At 61.5% G+C, this 23,076-nt stretch overlaps 2 protein-coding genes across 2 annotated transcripts; both read right to left on the reverse strand.

Moving 5' to 3' along the window:
- Positions 1-166: 166 nt before the first annotated feature.
- Tssc4 (tumor suppressing subtransferable candidate 4) lies at positions 167-1,655 on the reverse strand. Its single transcript, XM_070009705.1, has 2 exons — positions 1,586-1,655; positions 167-1,428 (listed from the first exon to the last, which is right to left on the reverse strand). The coding sequence occupies exon 2, from the start codon at positions 1,328-1,330 to the stop codon at positions 407-409; it is 924 nt and encodes a 307-aa protein (XP_069865806.1). The 5' UTR covers positions 1,331-1,428; positions 1,586-1,655; the 3' UTR covers positions 167-406.
- Positions 1,656-2,619: 964 nt separating this feature from the next.
- Positions 2,620-18,253, reverse strand: Cd81 (CD81 molecule). Its single transcript, XM_070009715.1, has 8 exons — positions 18,063-18,253; positions 7,795-7,909; positions 5,181-5,278; positions 4,466-4,540; positions 4,183-4,287; positions 3,715-3,816; positions 3,282-3,368; positions 2,620-3,201 (listed from the first exon to the last, which is right to left on the reverse strand). The coding sequence occupies exons 1-8, from the start codon at positions 18,126-18,128 to the stop codon at positions 3,139-3,141; spliced, it is 711 nt and encodes a 236-aa protein (XP_069865816.1). The 5' UTR covers positions 18,129-18,253; the 3' UTR covers positions 2,620-3,138.
- Positions 18,254-23,076: the final 4,823 nt, after the last annotated feature.

The raw sequence follows: 23,076 nt of genomic DNA on the forward strand, positions 1-23,076 counted from the left end.
GGGCAAAGCTGGGAACCGTGTAACTACAGGCCAGTCCCCACAGACCCATCAGTGAGGGGCTATATATGGAGACGGAGTCATGAGTGAGCCTGGATAAGGCAGGCACTGCCTGTGGAAGACGGCTGCAGACAGAGCTCCCAGGGTAAACAGACCCACACACAAAGCCTGAAGAAGACCCAAAGCTTTTATTGACCCCAGACAGGGGCACTAGGGAACAGCAGGGCTTCAGCGACTCCAGGCCCAGAGCCCTCACCAGGACTGCTGGTGCCTGATGCCCCCTGTCGGCAGCTTACCAGCTCCTTCCTGAGGAGGTGTTCTCCCTCCCACGATGGCGGTGCTGTGCACCCAGCCACGCCAGCACCTGGTAGCACAGGTGACGGCAGTGTGGCCAGGCTGGCTGCCGGGCTCACACCCCAGCCCCTGTGCCCTCAGGGCTTCCACACCTGTTCCGGAAGTGCTCCCGGCTCCGTTTCTTGCTGCCATGGAAGCCAACGGCTGCCACCCCGGGAGGGCCTGGTGAGGACCCCGCGTGGGCATCCCCCGGTGCCACCCCTACCTCTGGCAGCCCCTGGGTGCTGGTCCACTCTTCGGCCTCAGGCCCGGGCTCTGCCAGGTGGGCCAGTTCCACAGGACCCTCGCTGCCCGCACCCAGCACGCCCTCCTTCCTCAGGACCCTCTTCCTCTCGGCTCGAACCGGCTTGGTGAAGACCACCCTGCCCTCTCCACTGCTGGAGGGGTCCTGGTTGAAGGAGGGCAGGAAGTCTGCGGGGGCCGCCTGGGTCCGGGCGCCCAGGAAGGCCAGGGCGGCAGTGCGATTGCCCAGCTCACTCGTCTCAGCCACATCTTCCAGGCTGTACTTGGTCCAGCGCTCGGGGTGTGCCACATAGTCCGGGACGGGGGGCGCCCTCGGGGCGCCGGGGCTCCCGTGGCCTCTGCTGAGAGGCCTCGCCGGAGGCTGGCCGGGGGGCGCCAGGGGCTGCTTGAAGTCCACACTGGGGTCCGCGCGGGTCTGGGGGGCTGGGGGAGGCGCCCCGCGGGCGGCCCCCTCCAGGCCGTCGAAGATGCTGTGGCTGCGCTCGGAGAAGCCGGAGCTCATGCCGCGCAGGTGGAAGGGCCGCACGGGCGCGGGGGGCGACGGAGGCTCCGCGGGCTCTTCGGTGCCCGAGTCCTCCTGGGCCTCCCCGGGAGGTCCCTCCGGGGACAGCGCGGCCACCTCCGCGTCTCCCACAAGGCTGACGTCGGAGTCCGAGTCGCTGAGGGACACGGAGTCCGAAGGCAGGGCGTCGTCGTCCGGGCCCGGGGAGGCCGCGCCCGGGGAGGCGCCGGCCATGAGGCCGCGGGCGCGGCGGCCCGGGGTGCGCCGGGAGGAGCGGCGTGCGGGACGGGCGGCGTGCGGGACGGGCGCGGCCTCCCGGGCGCGCGGGCCCGCTGAGGAGAGAGAAGGCAGCGTGAGCGCGCGGCGGCGGCGCGCGGGGGTCCCGCCGCCTCCGCCCGGCGCCCCGGGCCGCCCCGCGTCCGCCGGGCCCGCAGCGCAGCGCAGTGCAACGCCGCGCGGGGCAGCTGCCCAGCTGAGTCCCCAGCTCACCGTGACGCCGGGCTCCTCACCGCCGGGGCCGCGCGGGCTCGCGGCGTCCGGAACTCACCGGACTCGGGCCGCGGCCCCCGCCCACCCGCGTTCGGCCCTCTGGGAAACCGAGTTCCCGGAGCGCCCCACGCGGAGGCCCCGGCGCCCGAGAAACTACACCTCCCATCAGGCGCCGAGAGGCCTCCCGAGGCATTCTGGGACACGCGACGCGCGCGCCCGCCTCGCGCGGCCTAACGTTGTGGCCCCGGGCGCCCGGAACTGACCTAGCACTGGAGGAAGGGGCGGGACCAGGACTGTGCTCTCCCACAAAGCTCCAGGGCGTCAGCGGCGCGGGCTTGTGGGGCTCTAGCGCCGCCTGCCGGAAGTCGCGTGATAGCGTCTCCACAGGCAGGAAGCTCGTCATCGCGCAGGCGGGACGCGAACGTCCCTGGCACTTCCGGTCCCGGCCGGAAGCCGGCACGCTGGCTCCGTTACGGGGCCCCGGCAGGTGGCCCGCAGCTCCCCGAAGCGGAGGCCAGGCCCTGCCCGCGGTCAGCCCGGTGAGCCACCCCCCCCCCGCCCTGGGGAGGCCGCCCCTGGCGCCGACCGCGCACTCCGCACGGAGCGCAAGTGGGGAGTCCGGGGGCCACGTCACCTCGGGGTGCACTGCGGCCTCCCCTCCGGCCTCCTGTCCTGGCGTCACCGCCTCTAACGGGGCAGGGCCGCCGTCCCTCGGCTCCGGAGGAGGCGGGGTCTCGCAGCGACCCCCGCCGGACTCCCTGGCCGCCCCGCCCCGCCCGTCTCTGAGCAGTGTATCCCAACAGCTGAAGTGAGAGTCAAGGCCGGGCTTTTACACCAGGGCAGGGACTTCGAACCGGACACCGGCACAGGACAGTCACCATCTGCTCCCCTGGGATCCAGCTGTCCACTCACTGCGGCCCACAGGCCCTCCGGGCCAGCTCTGCTTGGGCAAAATTCCAAGCTGAGCCATGCCCACACCGGGCTCTCAGGATCCTGGATGACACTGGTACAGGAAGAGGTCTTACATGGTCCCATTAGCATGCCTGATTTTTCCTTCTTTATTAAATGACTGTTTTAAGATGTAATTACAGTTGAAGGTGACACGTTAGAAAGGACAAGTACATTGAAGGCATATAAGAGTGCTCACAGACCCAGCTCCGAAATGGGGGAGGGAGGAAAGGGACAAGGATTAAAAAGATGGGAGCTGTGCAGCCCACAGGAAGGGCAGATTGGGTGCACACAGCCCCCAGCTCAGCCACAGGACCCTCTGGGCAAGCAGCCTTGATAGGCCTAGCTCAGCAGGCAGAGCCCCCGGGATCCCTGAAGCAGAGTCTCCAGGGCCCCGGTTAGCTCTACCCTCACAGCCACCTACATGTGACATCAGCCCCAAAGTTAACAGGAGAGTTCAGAACAAAACAAAACCTCAAAAGTGAGAAGGCTAAGTGTAGCAGAGTAATACCGGATACGTTATATACACAGGTGGTGATGGCCGAGGCAGCCTCCGGTCACTCTGGTGGCACTGCAAGGGTCCCTGTGACCGGACCAGCAGGGTCTCAGTACACAGAGCTATTCCGGATGCCACAGCACAGCACCATGCTCAAGATCATCTCGAAGATCTGTGGGGAGCAGGCAGCAGAGGTCAGCACCCCAGGTCTGAGGAGCAGCAGCCCCTGATGGCAGGGCCCCTCAAGCTTACCATGATGACAGCAACAACAATGGCGGCAATGCCGATGAGGTACAGCTTTCCCGAGAAGAGCTCGTCAATCTTGTGGTGGCAGTCGCCCTGGGGGTGGGTGGGGGGGTGGCAGGGGAGGGGGAACCCTTGGGTCAGCTTCAGGGCCCGCAGCAGCTGGGCCCTGCCCAGGGCTTATCTTTTACCCGTTTATAAATAAACCTGAGTCCCAGATATGCAGCCTGGGCCACCACTGGCATCAGTACATCCTAGAGTTGCTGGTGTGACAGACACAAAAAGCGACTGTCCCCAACATCACAGCAGTCAGGAACGAGTCCAAAGTCCACCTGAGATGCCACCCTACTCGCGGTGTGGGCCCTGCTTTGCTCACCCAGCCCCCCTGGGCACAGCAGCCCGTCACAGCCCAGTGCTGCCCGCCCCACTGGGCCCTAGGCACCTCCATGATGTTGGTGAAGAAGTTGTTGCCTGTGGGACACAGGTTGTTCCTCAGCACCGAAGTGGTCAGTGTGGTCAGCGTACTCGAGCCACAGCAGTTGAGCTGTGGAGATCAAAGGAAGCTGCAAGTGAGCTCTTGGCACATAGCAAGAATAGCCCGAGCTCCGCGGACAGGAGATAGAAGTGGAGGACACATACCACAGTGCCTCCCCAAATGGACTGGAGCCCCCTTCCTCCCCCTGCCTGGCAAAGCTGCTGGGACACCCGCTGAGCCCCTAGCCGGGGAGCTGAGTCACCCAGATCACCTGGCCAGGTCCCCTTCTATTCCTGAGGACTGCTCTGCAGAAGCCTTGTCGATAAAGGTGATGCCCCAACCCCGGCCCCTCAGGGACTGCAGCCTGACCACACCCCCAATCCCAGCCTGAGCCCGGGGCCGCACCCCCAACCGCAGCCCCCAGCCCTGCCGCACCGTCTCGTGGAAAGTCTTCACCACAGCCTTGGCGTTATTGGCATCGTCATCCACCACAGCCTGCTGCAGGGCTTGGTCGTAGAACTGCTTCACGTCCTTGGCAATCTGGGGAGAAGTGTGGTGGCGTGCAGCCGGGAACTATCCCCCCAGAAGGGCACAGAGCCTCCCCTGTGCTTGGCCCAGTGCTGCCTCCCCCACAGGGTCCCCAGTGCACCCTGAAAACCCTGGGCTGGGCTGACTCACTGCCCACAACCCATGCAGCTTCCTGGAGCTCCAGGCTTACCTGGTCTTTGTTAACAAAGCCCCAGATACCAGCGGCCACCTCACAGGCAAAGAGGATCACAAGGCAGGTGAAGAACTGGGGACACAGAGGGGAGGGCTGTGGACAGGGCCCCAGGACAGCAAGGGGCCCTCTACTCAGGAAAGGACTAGAGCCAGGACAGGGCCTGGGGCAGGGGGAGACAGCCTACAGGTGGCAAGTCCTGGGGCTGCAGCTCTTTGGAAGGCACCAGCAGCAGTGAACCCCAACAGTGACCCACCTTCCCTTTCCCCTGCTCCCTAGGAGGATGAGAACCTGAGCATACCTGCTTCCCCACCTGGGGACAATGGCAGGCTCCCCACCCCCACCCCCAAGCTGGCCAGCCCTGGATAACTCATCTGGGTGCCGCTGTTTCCACCAGAAGCTGGTGTGACCTTGGGGTGCCACTCAGTACTTATGTTGTCGGTGGCTATTTGTAAAGAAAGGGAAGAGTCTTCTTTGGAACTCAGCCTCGAGAGCCACACAAGATACCAACCACAGACCAAAGACTTAATTTACAAACCAAATAGGAAAACCAAAGAGAAGGTGCTGAGGTGGCCAGCTGGCCTCTGGTAGGCAGGGCCGCATCAGAGGTTCGTGAGCTGGACCACGGCCCCTGGGTCTGTGCTGGTTCCCGCTCTGGCCACCCCCTTCCTCCAGGGCCAGCTGGAGACCCCTCCCCAGGCCGGACACAGCTTACCGTCCCCAGCAGGCACTGGGACTCCTGGATGGCGCCATAGCAGCCCAGGAAGCCCACGAACATCATCACAGCCCCCACAGCAATGAGGATGTAGATGCCTGCGGAGGGAGACAGGCGTGAGCAGGAGGGTATGAGACAGGCTCTGCTCTGTGCCTCAGTGTCCCCCGTACCACAACAGCAGCGCTAGGATTGAGCAGTGCCTAAATGCACAGAGAGGGCAGCCATCCGAGCTCCAGAGACATCCAGCGTGCGGACACCGAACCCCTGGGCCATGGTGCCGAGGCTGGAAGGGCCACGCCACCTCCGTGTACCGCACGGTGTGGGGAGTGAGGGGGCAGGCCCGTCCCTGACCCACACAGCAGCCTGCCCCGTGTGCCCCTGCTTAGGGTGCCAGGTTCAGCTGTATGCGTTCCTGTGGCTCAGCTGGATATGAAGCTCCATCCTGAGGGTAGGGGGCTCCTACGGAAGAATGGGGCCACTGCAGGGTAGGGGCACCACAAGCCCAGGCAGCCTAGCCCGGCCCTGTCCCTGCATGGAGCGCCCCCCCCGCCCCCCAAACCTTGGGAAAGGCCACAGGGTCTCAGCAGGCCCAGCCCACCTCCCAGTCTCCAGGGCAACGCGGCAGGGCAGCCCAAGCCTCCCCGCTCAAAGCCAGGCCCATTGTCCTCTGCCTGGCCAGCCTAGGGGAGAGGGAGCCAGGGCTGGAATCCCTGCCAGGCTCTGAAATGGACTAGGCTGGGGCCTGGCCTTCTCTGGCAGGCACTGAGCATGCTGACCCAGGGAACTCTCTCACCAGGGACACCTGGCAGGTGACCCTCCAACCCGGCAAGCTCAGCCTCCAGAGGTGGCGGCCTCCTGGGGTCAGGCCGGACTCTCCCAGGTGATGCTGGGGCCCGAGGGTTCCACTCCTCCTGGACACAGGAGGCCTGCACCCAACCAGGGTCGCCTCAGCCCCTCCAAGGCCCAGATCTCTCCGCAGCTCCCCGGGGTGCTGGGCGAGTTGGCCAACTCAGCCTTCTTCCCAGCACTGGACAAAGAGCCTTTTGTCAGGACCACATCTGCTCCTCGCAGCCCAGCCCGGGAGCAACAGGGAGCTCAATCCAGAAGGACAACTCAGGACGGGCAGGGACTTGGTGCCAGGCCGGGGATGGCAGGCCCTGCCCAGTGGGGCAACACCTGGGGTCGTCCCAGTCCCCACGCTGAGAAGAGGCAGCTGGCTAGCTGGTGCCAGAACCGGGCGGCCCCCGTAAGAACATGGCGCCAGAGAGCTTCCCAATGCCACACTCCCTGGGGCCACAGAGCACGCCCCCCAGGGGTGTCCAGGGCACAGGAAGGAGCCCGAAGGAGCTGTGGCCCTCCATGAGGCCCGTCAGTCACCCCTGCCCTCACCTAGCCCGTCCCCTGCAGTCAGCCTCACCAAGAGTGGAGAACCTCCTGCTCCTGTCCCACCACAGGAGACTTAGAAGCTGCTCTTGCCATGGGGCTGTAGCCAAACTCCCTGCCCTGAAAATCCATCCAGTGCCGCCCAGCCTGGACAGGAGAGCGGTGCCCGAGGCTGCCTTTCCTGGACACCGGTCCACGGCACCGGCTCAGGTGTTGGCCGTTAAGAGAAAGGCCCTGGTTGCTAGATTCCTCGGAATCCCGAAAGCGGCTGACGTCTCAGGAGAGCTCAAGGCCAGCAAGGGGTCTCCAGGACAGACTCTGGCTCAGCGGTGCCCTACCTCCCCGCGCCTGCTCCTGGGGAGCCGAGGCAGAGCTAACAGGTCTGTTGATGGGGGTGTTGGTATGGAGTACTCCGCGAGTCCTAAAGGCGGGCGCGGCTTCCTCCTACAGTCCTGCCGTGGGTCTCCAGCTTTCTGTCCAGGACCACAGGCAGGGCCAGGGCCAGAGGAACAGCAGCCCAGGGGAACTCCTGAGCCGGACAGGGAGGACGGCACCGGGCATTCCTAGCCCACACGCAGCAGCCAGGCCTGCAGCCCAACCTGAGGGGAAAGGAAGGCCCCTTCCAGAGCCACAGGAGATGGAGGACCCACAGCAGGCCCAGCGGGGAGCCCTGGGCCAGGGGCCCCTCCTTTAAAGGGCAGAACATCTTCCAAACACTTGTAGAGCTTACAGGATGCCAGGCCCCGCCCTCCACCCCGCCTCCACCGAGGGGATGAGGGAGGCTTTGTCAGCCTCGGTCAGCAGCAGCCTCCTAATAAGGCTGAGGTGTGGCGGCCTGCGTGGGCGGGAGGGGACTGCCTCAGCCTCGGTCCAGGCATTCGGCCCCACCCACCCGGGAGCCTTCCCAGAAATACCCAGGTTAAAATAAGATCTCCAGAGGCTCTGGTCCGGCCGCCATTCTGCCTGGCCTATTGCTCCAGTGGGGTCTCCAGCAGCCACCTGCCTGCTCAGCACAGGTCAACCCCAGCCTAGCACTCCAAGCCAGTGGCCCAGTTTGGATGCTCCATCCACCGGCCTCAGACCCTGCCTCCTCCAGATGCAGGGCCTACCGCCCCCCCCCCCTAGAGACCACTCCCCACTCCTGCCCAGGCCTCAGTCCCTGCCTACTGGATGACCAGGTCAGCAGCCCCCAGCTCTGGGCTACGTCCACCCTCATACCCAAGTCACTCACCCACATAGAAGGTACTGGGTGCTGGCCGGTCTCCCAGTTCCAGGTAGAGCAGGCTGGTGGTCTGCGGGTCGTGGCGCAGCCATAAGGCCACGCCCAAAATCACGCCTCCGGCCAGCTAGAGAAAGAGCAGACTGGCGTCACCATTGAGAAGCCCATGCATCTGACTTTGTGGTTCCAAATTAGGTGCAAGACACCTCATTAAGTCTGCACTCCAGATGAACAAGGAAGAGCCTTCCCCAGTCCTAAGTGTGCCAAATACCACATGGACACATACAAAATAATTCATCTCCAGTTCTCAGCTGACTCGGCCTTTGTCTTCTAAGTGTGGCACCAGGGAAGGCCAGCCCCTCACCCCCACGCCAGGTGCCTCACACCAAGTCCAGAGCTTGTTTGGAGACTGGGGGTGGGTGCAGGACTCTCATGGTGTGGAGGTCAAGTCTGCCAGAGAAGTGATCTGACCCATGCCCAGGGCCTGGTGGCACCCCAGATGCTGAAGGACAGACAACAGCAGCTGCCATCCTCATGACAGAGGCTCCCAGATAGCCGGGTATCAGGGCTGGGAGGGGCTTGTGCTCAAGAAGGCAGACGCGAGACAGGCTCAAGGTGAAGGGGGCCCTCAATGGCTTGTCATCTGGCAGAGAAGTGACCGCTGAGAAGTGGGCTGAGAAGTGGGCTGGGAAGGTGGCTCAGTGGTAGAGTGATGGCCTAGCATACATGAAGCCCTGGGTTCCATTCCTCAGCACCACATACACAGAAAAGGCTGGAAGTGGTGCTGTGGCTCCAGTGATAGACTGCTAGCCTTAAGCAAAAGCAGTTTGGGGACAGTGCCCAGGCCCTGAGTTCAAGCCCCAGGACTGGCAAAAAAAAAAACAAATAAGTGACTATTGTTATCATTAGCCAAGAGGATGGGCCCTGGGGGGGGGGGCCTCTGGGGCACAGAAGGCAGAGGGGATGGGTCCCCTTGATTCTGCCTGCTTTCCCTCCAGGCCCCAGGAGTTAAACATGGCCCACAGTTCCTCTCTGGGGCAGCCCCGGGGGGTGGGGGGGGACACAGAACAATTGATCCTTTCTGGGCCCCAGGTCACAGTGGAGGGCCATGTCCTCAAGCAATGATGGAGGGGGGAGGGGCAGGCAGGAGGCACAGAGAGAGTGCTGCTGGCAGTGCCACTGGCACCTGGTCCCACAGACCTGCTGTTCCGCCCCCACACAGGGCAAAGGTCCTGCTAAGGAGCGGGGCCCACAGCCTGGCTCCCTCGGTCTTGAGCTCTGCCCTCCCCCACACCACCCCCAGGGAGGGCCAGGCTCGCAGGGCTCCTTCCTCCCTCCAGCCTCCGGTGCCAAGGAACACGTTGCTTCAGCTGGGTAGGAGGACTACCAGGAGCTACCAGGCTACCAGGAGCAAAGCCCACCCTGTTCTGTGCAGGGGGCAACGGCACACCCACACAGGGACCCACACAGGGCTGCTGGTCAGGGAAATGGAAGCAGCAGCCATCTAAGGCCAGAGAAAAGCACTCGGTATCTTAGCTACAGCTCCTGCAGCAGCAAGCTGGGAAGGTGGCTCAGTGGTAGAGCACTGGCCTAGCATAGAAGCCCTGGGTTCGATTCCTCAGTGCCACATACACAGAAAAAGCCAGAAGTCGTGCTGTGACTCAAGTGGTAAAGTGCTAGCCTTGAACAAAAACAAAAAAACACTCAGGGACAGCACAGCACCCAGGCCCTGAGTTCAAGCCCAGGACCGACGTGGGGGGCGGGGGGAGGGGGAAGAGCACTGGGGGTTTATACTTGACTGTCACCAATGGGTTGTCAACAAGGAAAACTCAGAGTAGCCCTGGGAACCCCAGGCAGGCTGACCAGGACACAGAAGAGCGATGGGTCTAAGCCAGCCTCCCCTCCCCTCCCCTCCCCTGCCCGGTCTGACCTCACCCCAGTTGTCTGGAGCTGGGGCTGCTCTTACGTAAGTGGCAGCCGGGTACTGGGTACCGCGGTGTGGGGAGGGATGAGGCCTACTGCTCCTGGACCCTGGGCAGCCCCTCAGTGTACAGGCTGGCCCTGCTTCATGCTGGAGCCCCACAGAAAGGACAGCTCCCTGTACTCATGCGCCTGTCCACCCTCAGAGGGCAGGGAGGGTCTGTGTTTAGCCCTGGGGAGGCTGGAAGGCAGCAGAAGGGCCCAGGGGGCTGGGCTAGGCCCCTCCTGAGCTGGCTGTCCTCTGGGGCTCCAGGAGGAGGCTGAGAATCACCCAGTAGCCCTGGCTTCCTCTGTGGCTTTGGTCCAGGGGGTATTCTGAAGTCACAGGACAGGAGGGGGTGGTAGAGGAAGCCCCAGCCCCTCCCTGTGGTCACAGAGGCCTGGTTGCAGACTGACTCAGCCACATAGGCTGTAGGGTCAACTGGCAGGTCAAGGTCTTCCTGTGCCTCCAAATGCCCACCTGGGAAGCAGCCCAGCAGGAGATGCTGTGATGTGCCTGGCTGGAGCTGCAGAAGGAGGTCCCAGGCCCTCCCCCTGGCTGGGCAGGGACCGTCCTGTGAGGAGTTGGGGACACATGAGAGAAGACAAGACTGCGCCCAACTCCCAAGCCTGCCATCATGGCTCTGGACAAGCCTCGGCTTCCAGCGTGGACCTGGGAGGGGAGCCAGCCTCCAGATAAGCCCTAGGCCCAGCCCTTCAAGCCCAGGCCTATGAACCTGGCCTATCTTGCCTTCTACCAGAATGACAGGGCAGCTGGGAAGAGGGGAGGGGGAGGCGTGTCTCACTGTTCCAGGGACAACCAGAACGATGGAGGGGATGCAGGAAGGCAGACACTGGACCAACCACTAGCTCTCCTGCCCCTGAACAGTCCCTCCAGGACAAGGCCAGGCCCCCAGCAAGGACCCACAGCAGTGAGGACACAGGAGTCCTCACATACTCATCTAAACATCTGAAGAGTGGAATGACACAAGCAGTACTGTAACCTCCTAAGAGGCTGGAAATAAACCTACTCCTCATAATACCCGTAGGTGTACATGCACGCATTCACACATGCACACGTGCTCAACACACACACATAGCCAGACGGGCAAGTTTCTAACGAAGGACAGGTGGTCAAAACATACATGGAAGCCGGAGACCTGTCGCTCACGCCTGTCATCCTAGCTACTCAGGAGGCTGAGATCTGAGGATCATGGTTCAAAGCCAGCTGGGGCAGATAACTCCATGAAACTCTTGTCTCCAATTAACAACACAACAAGAACATGTAATTTCCAAAACTCTACACTATTGAAAAGATGAGCAACAGATAGGACAGGCATTCAACCCAGATAGAGGGTGCTGAAGCACCGAAGGAAACTGCACCCCTGGGCATCCGGCCATGCAGCTGGGGGCCCTCACCTCCCCGGCCCCACCTCCCCCCGCCACCCACACCCAGAGCTGGGTACTGGGAACAGCCCCTATATCCTGTGCGGTGGCTGACCAGGCCCAGCCAGTCCTAGCAGCCCACCTGGGGGCCAGAATCCTCCCAGTGAAGAGGAGAGGAACCCCAGGGTGGCCTGGAAACCCCTGAAAATCACAGAGTAAAGAACAAAAGAGTGTGCAACTCAGACTCCATTGACGCGGGAGCAGTAGAAATGCAAATGTCCTTGAGACAGCTCAGTGACAAACAGCCCAGTGAGGAGGACAGCCCAGCAGCTGGTCTGGGAGGGAGGCGAGGTATCTCCAAGAGCTCCAGGCCCCTCCCACCAGGACACTTGGAGGGTACACTCACTCTCTGGGTGGTGATGGTTTCACAGGGTATAAATGTGTCAAAACTTACTCAGATGTGCGCTCTAAACATACATTTGTGCTGTGTCCATGTCATGCAAATAAATCTGTTTAATTAAAATTCCCCACATCAGAGGCGTGCACTGGAGGCAGGAGGAAGCTGTCCGCCTACTCCTAGCCCTTTCCCAGGTGGGAACCCAACATCCAGCCAGCACCTGGACAGGCTGGGCCTCGGAAGACAACAAAGAAGGGACTGCAGTAACTGTGAAGAGTTTTATCTGGGGAGGATGCAGTGCTGGCAGGGACCCAGGCACGAAGGTCAAGGGCGACCACAGCCCTGGCTGCTAGTCCTGTAGCTGGAAGATCTCAGGCCCTTCCCACTTCCATGCTACCCAGGATGCCCAGAGACCTCGCTCCTGACAGCAGCGTGGCCACTGCGGGCTCATAAAACAGAGCAAACCCCAGATGTCTTCATTCATCCACGCAGGTCATGAGACTGCCCAGAGCTCACCCGTGGGACACAACCCTCCACCCTCATGTCCTCAGAGACCCCTGTACCCCAGGATTCTCCTGCTGGGGGTGAGGAGGGAGGAGCGTCCAGGTACAAAGTCCTGGCTCCTGCCCATGTTCAGACAAAGGAACAGAAAGTTTTCAGAACTCTATGAAAGATGTTGTTTCTTCCTCCTTCTTGAGCATAGGTAACCTCAATTCTAACATGGGGGGGGGCCACTGAGCACCCCGGGTCCCTGCCCAGACAGCTTGTGTCCCAGAAGCAGCTAAAAGTCAGTGGGCCCAACACAGCTGCCCGCCCTGAATCAGCTGGGAGTGGGGCTCCCCAAAGTCTCTCCACTTCAGCAGACATCCCTCCCCCCACCCCACCAGGAGGGGCAGGGCTCACCCCAAGCCTGCAGCACATTTCAGTGGTAGCAAGGACAACTCCCCAGTCAGTGGTCCAGGCCCTTCTTTTCCAGAGGGGGTTGTGTGGGAGGGGAAGACCAAGGGCCTGAGGTGGGACTTGCAGTCGGTGCTCACTGGCTGCTGCCCTGGGTGGGTGGGCAGGGAGGTGAGCCCAGCTTGTAAAAGCACCAGAAAGGACTGAGGAGCAGAAGCAGGGAGGGAGTTTCCCAGAGTGCCTGCATTGGCTAGGGAGGAGGCCAAAGGGCTGAAGGGAACAGTGGGGGTGACAAAGCTAGAGGGTGCAGGGAGGGGCTTGGGGTCTAGCAGGCTGCTGGCCCATGTCCCACCCACCACAAGGACAGCTCCTGGCACTAGGGTGGAGGTTGGGAATGTCAGATCCTCCCCAGGGACACAGAGCCCTTCTCAGGCCCTCCCAGGAGGTGGGCTGCTGCCCCAGGACCCCATCCTGGCCTCACTCCAGAGCCCTAGACCGCTCAGGCGGGAAGGAAGTTGGAGGGAAGGGCAGGAATCTTCATCTCGCCAGGAAGCACAGCGCTGCTCACAAGGCCCTTTGCCTCAGGAAGCGCCGGCCCCGTGGTTATAAATAGGTGTCACAGTAAGGACCCAGGCCCCACAGGCAGGCCAGGGACATGGGGGCCAGGACACGTGCACAAGCTGCAGAAGACAGCTCCGCTGCTGGGGGCACTGGGAAGTGAGTCAGGGAGCCAGACTGCATATCCACCCTAGTTCCCAGGTGGAGAGGCAAGGAAGGGCCTGCCGGACCCCAGGCCTGCCCCTGTCCCATGCCCTAAGGGGTAGACGTGTGAACCCATGTGCAAACTGGCACCAAAAGCTGGCCTGGAGCCTGGCACTGAGGGTGGCCGACAGGAGACAGGGACAGCGGTAATGGGGGAAGCCCGGCAGGCCTGGTGTCACCCACTATAGCACCCATGTGGCAAAGTTGCTCCCACCTGGGACAGGTCACCTGTCCCAGGAGGGGGGAGCCCCAGGGGGATTGATGGGGGGGTCTGACAGCAGCTCAGAACCCCTGATGGGAGGGCAGAGGAAAACACTTCCCAACAGCCCAGGCAGGGCCACACCTCCGGTAGAGAGCCAGGGGCAGCGGTGATAGGTGGCAGCGCCCCCCCCCCCCCCCCGGCCACACACACACCAGGAGATCTGGCAGGCCGGAGGCTGACCAGCTCTACCTCTCGCACAGGGTACCTCCCACACCTAGGGTCCCACTGGGCGGCTCAGGCTCTGAGCTCCCAGCCGGGCGGCGGTGCAGGGCCCTCATTCTTGTGCCTAGCGGTGCCAGGCGCTCACCAGACCTCCCCGCCTCACACTTGGCTAGCAGGGCAGGGGCCCACTGACCACTCCACTCTTTGACCACCGGGGATGGCCACGCGCTGGCTGAGAATCAAGTACAGACCAGCTCCGGGCAGCCCCTTCAGCAAGCCACCGACTATAAGGATTCCCCGCAAAAAAAAAAAAAAAAAAAAAAAAAAGCCCTTTTTGCCCTCTCCTCCCCCACCCCCTTTCCCTTTTCAGCCATGTTTCTCCACCATGCATGGTGGGGGCAGTGGTTCAGTAAATAAACTTCTTTTCCTGCCTGAAAAAAAAAAAAAAAAAGCTAGACCTGAAATGAGCTCCAGGAAACGGGAAAGAGAAGTGTTTTTCTCTGTTGTAGTTTTTCTTTTGTTCATTTATCTGTCTTTGGGAAGGTGAGCAGGTACAGAAATGGAGGGACAGGGGCTGGGAGGGTGGCTCAGTGGTAGAGCGCGCTTGCCTTGCATGCATGAGGCCCTGGAAAGAAAAAAAGCCGGAAGTGGCACTGTGGCTCAAGTGGTAGAGCACTAGCCTTGAGCTGAAGAGCAGCTCCAAGGCCCAGAGTTCAGGCCCCACAGCCAGACCCAAAAAGAAATGGAGGAACAAAGGCGAACAATGCTGCACTGGCCCTCACTAGATGCTATGTTGAGGATGAACCATCCAACAGGTGGGTTGGGACAGAAGGGGACACTGGGAGAACTAGAGGAAAGGGTGACATGGTCTAGACAGTAATTTACTCTTCGCCTGACTTATGTAACTGTAACCCTTCTCTGTAAATCACTTTCTTAAGAACCACAAAAGCTGGGTGCCCGTGGCTCACACCTGTCATCAGGAGGCTGAGATCTGAGGATCACAGTTCAAAGCCAGCCTGGGCAGGAAAGTCGGTGAGACTCTTGTCTCTAACAAACCACTCGAAAACTGGAAGTGGTGCTGTGGCTCAAACAGTAGAGCGCTGAAGAGTGCAGGGTCAGTGCCCAAGCCCAGGCTTCAAGCCCCACGACCAACCAGAAAAAAAACAAAACCCACAAAATTAAAAATTAACAGCAATGCAGCCAGGTCCACCTGGAGGACCCAAGGGGTCCCAGGCGGCTCAGTCCCTCACCCACTGCCGGCCAGACAGAGTAGCTCAGGCTGGAACTTGGCATATGCCAGCACCTCCCGCAGGGCAGGAAAAGGCTCCTAGACTAAGCCTGGATGAGACCAGTTCTGGAGGAGTCCCCAGAACAAGGCCGGTCCCCGGGAGCTGCCCAGCACACTGCATGCGTGTCTGGTCTGGCCTTCCTGTCAGCAACAGGGTGACAGGCCCTTCTCCCAGACCCGTGGGTGCAGGGGTGACTGCAGCTTCCCCACAGGTGCCTGGACTCTATTATTTCGTGACAGAGGCTCCTCCCCTCAGTTGGATTCCAGATGCTGGGTGGTTGGCAGGGAGGAGCCTCCTCAGCTAGCTTGGAAGCAGATTAGGGGGAACCTCATTCTGGAGATGAGCTGGGATGGGGGGATGGGGCTTTGCAAGCCCTGGAACGCATTGGGGGCCCACTGGGAGCTGCTATGGATTCCTGGGGTCCAGGACCTCCTTGCCCCTCATTTCCCAGACACCCTGACTGAGGCTTTGCAAACCACAGACTTCCTCTTCCTAGGCTGTCCCAACTGTCCTTTACTCAAAGCTGGGCCAAAAGTCAGACAGCCTGGGGCACCAGAGGAAGTCCCCTCACCCCTGAAACCAGGTGCAGGAAGTCCCTGCCCCCAGCCCCTCTTAGGAAGGCGGGCAGACTGGGAGGTGACAAGACAGTCATGTGCTGTCTAGAGCGGGGAACCGACTGCCAGGGAGGAGGGCTGCCCCTCGGCTCCTGGCGCTGGATCCGCTGCCTTGCCACTAGAAGGCAGCCGCCAGCCACACCGAGCAGGGCCATGGGCCTCTTTGGGATGGAGACTGAGCAGCAACTCTCCCAGGACCCCGGGCCGGCCTCGTGGAGGAGCCCAGGGTCGCACTCATTCCGCATGTGAGGAACACGAGGTCCCTGCCCCAGGCTCGTCACCTGGCCCAGGACACAGGCTGGCGTGGCATGGGAGTGCGGCTTTCCTCGCTGTTCCCAGTGGTGTCAGGTATGAGGGTCTTTGGCCAATTCACAGACCCACCCTACTCTGTGGCCTGCTGCTCCTCTTCCTGCTCTGCCTCCTGTCCACCCAGCTGGGGAGCTCAGGACAATCTACTGGCCCCAAAGCAGCAGGCAGGCTCTGGGCAGAGCAGGCCCCGGGCACCATGTTGCCCAAGGCCTCAGGTCACAGCACAGAATGCAGGCAGCTTAAGGGAGTGTTCCTGCTACTGTCCGGGTAAGAACAGGTGCTCCCCCTCCTCCTCCTCCCTCTCCTCCTCTGAGAAGCAGGCTGGTGCCCACACCAATCAAAGCTATTTTTCTCTACAAACTTTCCAAAAGTGCCATCCAGACATTCACAGCACCCTGTGTTTACTCTCAGCCCGTGCCCCTTCCTCAAGTGCTTCCCACAACATGGCCCGGCTCTCCTTGGTGGAGATCCCTCTGGATATGGTGCCCAACATCCATTTCCTGGAGCTTCCTGCGCCAAGCTCCTCGTACCCACTCAGGCGCATTAGCTCATCTGCCCATGGCCCCAGGAGGCAGGGACCCTGAGGGCCTCCAAGAACCCGCACAGTAGGGTGGGGCTCCACTGAGGCTTAACTCTAGGGCACCATGGTGTTCTCAGCTAGGGACAGGCCCACGGGGAGGGGCGGCACCTCTGCCAGGGTGGTGCTCACCAGTTCCTGGCTCTGCGCCGTATCCTGACCACCCTGCAGAGCTGGAATGAGCACGAGAGTCCAGTCTTGCAGGGAGAGATCTATGTTTTTCACAGCTCTGCACGGGCGAGCTCTGGGAGAGGCCACCAGAGACCTCAATAAGAAGTGCCCCCAGGGCTGTGCCCCACCCCAGCTGCCAGGGAAACTGCCTCACCCAGGCCTGACTCCCAGGAGGCCTGGGGGCCCTCTCAGCTAGGGCAGGTGGATGGGCCTCCAGGGCTGACACAGCTCAGAGGGCAAAAGAAGGAGGCAGTCCTACCTGGCCTCAGCTCCCCGTGGTTGGGAGAGGGGCACCGGGACGAGCCTGGGCCAGGGCAGGCAAGCGCTGCTGGAAGCAGACTCCCGGTGCTCCTGTGCCCCTCTGGCCCCCTCTGGCCCCCTCTGGCAGGGTGGCAGGCCAGGAAGCACAGCCTGGCTTGGGAAGTTCCGTCCAGTCTCCCCACCCCAAATATGTCACTGCCCCTAGACCGGCCCTGGGATCCTCTGCCTCCAGATGGAAAACAGATGTCCCCAGTCCCACACACTCCAGGGCCCGCGTTGAAAGTTTACCCTCCCGGCCTCAACTTGGGAGTGGAAGGCTGCCAGGATGCAGCCCGGCGGCGGCTCCCCGTGGGAGGAGAGGCAGCCAGGGGAGCCCGGCCATGGGTAACAGCCCTGCCCCGGGGGTGAGGGGGGTGGGGGGGGAGGAGCAACACCACTCTCAATCCCAGGGGAGCTGGGCAGTCTCCGCCCCTCTCCAAATCTTTCACCCACAGGAAATGGAAACCAAAGGCAACGGACAGCACCCTAGGTGGGGGGGGGGGATTACTGCTCCACTCAGATACCCCCCGGGGAGATCCTCCTAAACACCAAGTTTGCACCCCAAGATTACCCGTGAGCGGAAACCCCGCTTCAAAGCCAGCGCTGGGCTCGGCTCGGGGGCTCTGTGGGGCCTCCTCCCCGGGCCTCCCGGGCCGCGGAGCCCCGGCAGCCAGCCCCGGGCTGGAATGTGTGTGGGTGCGGAGGGGAGCTCGGCCCCCGGCGGCCGGGGCGCGCGCGGCCCCCACCGAGGCCGGGCAGACCGGGGGGTGAGTGGGGTGGGATCGACGGGGCGGACGTCCCCGGGGCTCGGGCCGCCCCCCCCCAGCAGGGGCGGTGGCCGGATGAGCTCATGGGGCGGGGCTCCGGGGCGCCCCGCCCCGCCCGGCCCCCTCCCCGCGGGCGGCGCAGGGTGGTCCGGGCGGCCCAGGCTCGGCGCCGCGTGGGGGGTCGCGAGGCCCGCCCCATCGCCGCCGCCGCCGCCGCGGGGCGCGGGCTGCGAGGCCGCGGCCGGCTGTCGTCACCCGCGAGTAGCGGGGCCGGGCCGCGGGGCAGGGCCGCGCCGCGCCGAGGCCCGAAGCCCGGCCCTCCCCCCGACCCCGCCGCCGGGAAGGGGGGCGGCGGCCCCGGGCCCGCGCCCACAGGTGGCCCCGCAAGTTGTCGTCCGCGCGGCCCCCGCCCCGCGCCCGCCGCTCACCCAGAAGACGAAATTGAAGACGAAGAGCAGGTACTTGATGCACTTGGTACAGCCCTCCACCCCCATGGCGGCGCGGGCTGCGGCGGAGCGGGGCCGGGCGGCGAGCGGCGGAGCGGGGCCGGGCGGCGAGCGGGCTGCGGCTACGCAAGCGCGCGAGGCCTGGCGCTCGGGCGAGGGTCGCTCCGCGGCTGCTGCGCGCTCGCTCTGCGGCCGGGCGCGCGCCCCGCGCCGCGCCACTTATAGGCCGCCGAGGCCCCGCCCCGGAAGGCCCCGCCCGCGGCCGCGGCCGGCCCCGCCCCCTCCCCGCCTCCCGCCGGGGGCCGCCCGGGCCGGGGTCCCCGGGATGCGCCGCCCGGGGCGAGGGGGCGGGGGAGAGGACCCACGGCCCCGCGCTCGCGGCTACGGGGTGCGCGGGGCCCGCACGAGGGCCTCCCGAGCCTCCGTGGGGCTCGGGGCCCCCCCGGGCCCGTCTTGCGCCCGCGGCTGGGAACCGCTGGAGCCCTCCTGGAAGCCGAGCCTCTCCCGCCCTTCCCACGCGCGCCGCGGTCCTGGCGGCCGGCCCGGGCCCCAGTGCGGAGGGGTCCCCGCGCGTCTTCGGGGAGGTCACCCGGACCAGCGCCGGGGTGGCTTCTCCGGGCCCGAGCACCTGCCCGCCGCGCAGCCCGGCACACCGCGTCTGCCCGGCGTCCTGGGGCGCAGCACCCCCAGCCCCCGCCCCCCGTCATCCTCCCGCGGGTGTGGAGTCCGCCGCGCCTGCCCCGCATCCTGGGGCGCAGCCCCCCCCAGCCCCCCCCCCGTCATCCTCCCGCGGGTGTGGAGTCCGCCGCGCCCGCCCCGCGTCCTGGGGCGCAGACCCCCTTTCCCCCCATCCTCCCGCGGGCGTGGGGTCCGCCGGCCTCCCTGAGCGCAGGCACCAGCGGATGCGGGGCGCGCACTCCACCGCAACCAGCCAGCCACTGGAGGTGACAGGGAAAGTTCTGGGTGTCTCACCCACACACACTGGGGGCCGAGGGGGGGGGGCTCGTCATCAGCGGGGTGCAGCGCCGAGGGGCTCCAGACCCCTCTGCCTCTCCCCGTCCCCAGCTCACCGCAGACATGGCGTTCTGGATCCCTAGCCCTCGTGCTGCCCGTGGGCAGCTGGGGAGGGTACTTGCTGTGACACCTTGAAAAGGCCCGCCCAGCGAGGAAGTGAACTTTTCAGGAGTGTCCGTGTAATCTACAGGTAAATGGCCCCGGATGGCCAGTGTATTGGACAAAGCAGCTCCTTTTGGAATCTATTCTCTGCTAGATATGTGGTTTGTTTTGCTTTGCTCTTTTTTTTTGGGGGGGGGGGTGGATGGGGTGATGAGGTACCTGTTTTGGGGCTTGAACTCTGGGCCTGGGTACTGTCCCTAAGCTTTATTGCTCAAATCTAGCATTCTCATACTTGAGCCATAACTCCAGTTCAGCTTTTTGGGCAGCTAACTGGAGATGAGAATCTCATGGACTTTCCTGCCCAGGGTGGTTTCAAACTGTGATCCTCAGTTCTCAGCCTCCTAAGTAGCTAGGATTGGAGGAGAGACCCACCAGAGCCTGACCCATGTGGTTTTCTTGATAGTTACTTGTTTTGGCTTCGTGCATATGTATATATGTGTATGTGTGTGTATGCACAATTTAATCCATGTGGAAACCACCTCAGAATGAAAGTAAATTCAGTCTTCACATGAGGAATCTGTTAGGACTCTTCTTGCTTTTATTTAAAGGGAGCAAATGAGGAAATGTTTCGCTGATATCCTGGACACCTGTTCTGCCATCAGCCCCCTGCTGCCTGGTGGTGGGGACACTTCCTGCCCAAAGTGTGCAATGAATGCAGACTGTGTCCTTGGTCTAGGAGTTCCACAGCAGGTTGGGCTGGGCCAGCTTGTTCTGTCCTCCTCCTGGGTCATGCGGCAGACATTTAGTGACACCTGCTGTGTGCCAGGAGCCCTTCCCCCTCCCCTCGAGGGCCTTGAGCTCCGAAGGCTACCAGGGGTGTCATCCCACACTGGTCAGTCAATGCTGAGCAAGGAGAGGATTGCCTGGTCGCTTGACCGGGGTGGGGAGAGGCCTACTCCTGGGGTGTGGGGTGTGAACGGATGGATCCAGGTATGGGTTCACCAGGAGCAGCCTTTGGAGCTAGCAGGATCCAGAGAAAGCCCTCAGGCCAGCAGCAGATGGAGACAGGATGGGGGCTAGACCCTGGGGCAGGTGGCAGGTGGCAAGCTCTGGAGGTGGGTAGCAAGCATTTGGCCTCAAGTCTAGAGAGGAGGTCTTCTGCGTGGTGACTGACGTGGGTATGAGCAGGGGCTTCTCTGGCCGGCTTCATTGCTGAGTGAGCTGGAAGAGACAAGGAGGTGTGGTGGCCTGAATGGGAGGCTTTTCTGTCCAGTCGGCTGCCTTGAAAGATGGGGAAGCACAGATCTGCACGGCACCCTGCGTCTCAGTCCTCCTTTCTGGGTGACAGAGGGCTGGGTCCTCAGTTTCCCCATCTGCTCTAGAGCTGCGGCAGTGTTGCTAGCCAGTGACACAGGGTAATATGCTCACATACTTGGAGCAGGGCCTGGATGTGGGAGACTCAAGGCCCCCCTCTCCAGCGAACCCCATTTGAGCCAGAGAAGCATCTGCAGCTGGATCCAGCAGCTGGAGAGGAGCTGCCCCCCAAGGGCTCTGGCCAAGGGGAGGGCAGCACCGCACCAGAGGCCCAAGGGCAGGTCAGGGGACAGGACAGTTGCATATTAAAAAAGAGGAGCCGGCCGCTGCCTGTGGCTCGCGCCTGTACTCCTAGCTAATCAGGAGGCCGAGATCTGAGGATGGAGGTTCAAAGCCAGCCTGGACAGGCAAGTCCATAGACTCTCATCTCCAATAAACCACCAGAAAACTAAAAGTGGCGCCGTGGCTCAAGTGGTAGAGTGCTCGCCTTGAGCTGAAGAGCTGAGGGACAGCGCCCAGGCCCAGAGTTCAAGCCCCATAACTGACAAAAAAAAAAAAACCCAAAAAACAAAAAAAAGAGAAGCCAGAGCAGAGCGTGGTGGCTCAAGCCTGTGATCCTGGCTATTTTGGAGGCAGAGGCTCGAGGCCAGCCAGACATAGATGTCTCATATAGTGGCTGAGTGTACAGTGCGGCAGTGAGTGCTGCCACCCCCTGTGACACAAAGAAGCACACATGGGAGAACTACAGCCCAGCGAGGCCCGAGTGGAAAGAATGAAGAATAACCAGTGCCGAAAGGGGCTGGAGGCATGGCTCCAGTGGGAGAGTGCCTGCCTTGCGAGGTTGAAGCCCCAAAGTCAGTCCTCAGCACCGACAAGAGAGAGAAAGAGATTCATGTGTGTTGGTTCACGCGTGTGATCAAAGCTACTCTGTGGAGAATGAGATGAGGAAGATGGAGCTTGAGGCCAGTCCAAGCAAAAAGTTCACAAGATCCCATGTCAACCAATGGAAAGCTGGGTGTGGTGGTGCCTGCCTGCCATCTCAGCTATATAGGAAGAATAAATGGGAGGATTTCTGTCCAGGGTGGACCTGGGGAAAACGTGACACCCTATTGGAGAGGTTAGCATCCAAGAAATCAGAGTAATTTGGAACAAAGTCATGTGAGCATCTCAGAGAGAGCTAAGGACCAGAAGGCAATCTGCACCTTCCCACCCACTGCCCACCCCCACCCGTGACCCTCTATGAAGAGCCCACGGCCGGCCCCGTACTCAAGTTTCCCCCAGCCATGAGTGACAGGAGGGTGCGCAGTCTCTACATGTCTCCTGGGGAAACCTCTGCTGGAGATTGTGGTCAGGGTGTTCAGACAGGAAGACTGAAAGACACCCACACTGGACAGGAAGAATCCGGGCAATGCTGCCGTCTCCCATTCACTGTGGAAATCTTTCCCCTAAGATGGAGGAATTGGAGCTGGGTTGATTGAGGGGAGAGTGCTTCAAAAAGGGAGAACCACTGAGCTCAGTGGCTCTCATCTGTATTCCTAGTTACTCAAGAGGCTGACCTATGAAGATCTCATTTGAAACTAGCATGGACAGGAACGTCTCAGAGACTTTTTGTTGGTGGTGGTGGTGGTGGTGGGGCTTGAACTCGGCCTGGGCGGCTATCCCTGAACTCTTCAGCTCTAGGTGAGTGCTCTACCCCTAAAGCCACAGCACCATTTTCAGTTTTCCTCACAAACTCACAGACTTTCCTGCCCAGAAAGTCTGGCTTTGAACCTCCATCCTCAGATCTCAGCCTCCAGAGTAGCTAGGATTATAGGCGTGACCCACCCACCGGCGCCCAGCACGTCTCAGAAACTCTTATCTCCAATGAAACTGCAAAATGCTAGAAGGGCAGCTGTGGCTCAAATAGTACAATACCAACCAGGCCCTGAAGTCAAGCCCCTGTACCATTATATACTTACACAAATTAGACCTAAAGGTCAGAGCTAAAACTTAACCTTCTTAGAAAACAATAGGAATGATCTTGATACACTTGTATTAAACAGTAGTCTCCTATCTACACCATTATAGCAAAACAAAAGAAAAAGAACCAGAACTACTGGACTTGGCCAGAATTGAGAACTGTTGTGTGTCAAAGGACAACCCACAAAATGGGAGGAAATGTTTGCGAATTATATTTCTGACTCTGGGAGGAGGATCCAGAACATGCCAAGAACTGCTACACTTAACTGACAAAGGAAAAGATAGCCCAACTTTGAAACTGGGCAAGGGAATTGAGCATGATTATCAGGCTTGTAATCTCATCAATTTGCTAAACCAAGATAAGACTGAGGTTCCAGGTCAGCCCAGACAAAAAGTTAGAGAGAGGGTAGTCTACAATCTCAACTATTTAGCCCTGGGCAAAAAGGTGTGGCCTTATCTTTTTTTTAAAAAAAAAAAAAAAGAAGAAGAACTTAAGCCAAAAGTGACTGAGCCCAAGCTTCAGGTCTCAAGCTTCAGGTCTCAGAGTCCAAATCCCAGTACTGAAAAAAAAAAAAAAAAAAAAAGAAAAGAAAAGAAAGGACAAAGA

Source organism: Dipodomys merriami, unplaced genomic scaffold (genome assembly GCF_024711535.1).
Source record: "Dipodomys merriami isolate MVZ:Mamm:240054 unplaced genomic scaffold, mDipMer1.0.p SCAF_78, whole genome shotgun sequence".
In the NCBI taxonomy this organism is placed as follows: Eukaryota; Metazoa; Chordata; class Mammalia; order Rodentia; family Heteromyidae; genus Dipodomys; species Dipodomys merriami.

Coding starts and splice junctions, on each gene's coding strand:
- Cd81 (XM_070009715.1), bottom strand. CDS start 18,128: ATGGGGGTGGAGGGCTGTACCAAGTGCATCAAGTACCTGCTCTTCGTC. Junction 7,910..18,062: donor TCTTCAATTTCGTCTTCTGG/GTGAGCGGCGGG, acceptor CTCTTTCTCTAG/CTGGCCGGAGGCGTGATTTT. Junction 3,817..4,182: donor TGAAGACTTTCCACGAGACG/GTGCGGCAGGGC, acceptor TGATCTCCACAG/CTCAACTGCTGTGGCTCGAG.
- Tssc4 (XM_070009705.1), bottom strand. CDS start 1,330: ATGGCCGGCGCCTCCCCGGGCGCGGCCTCCCCGGGCCCGGACGACGAC.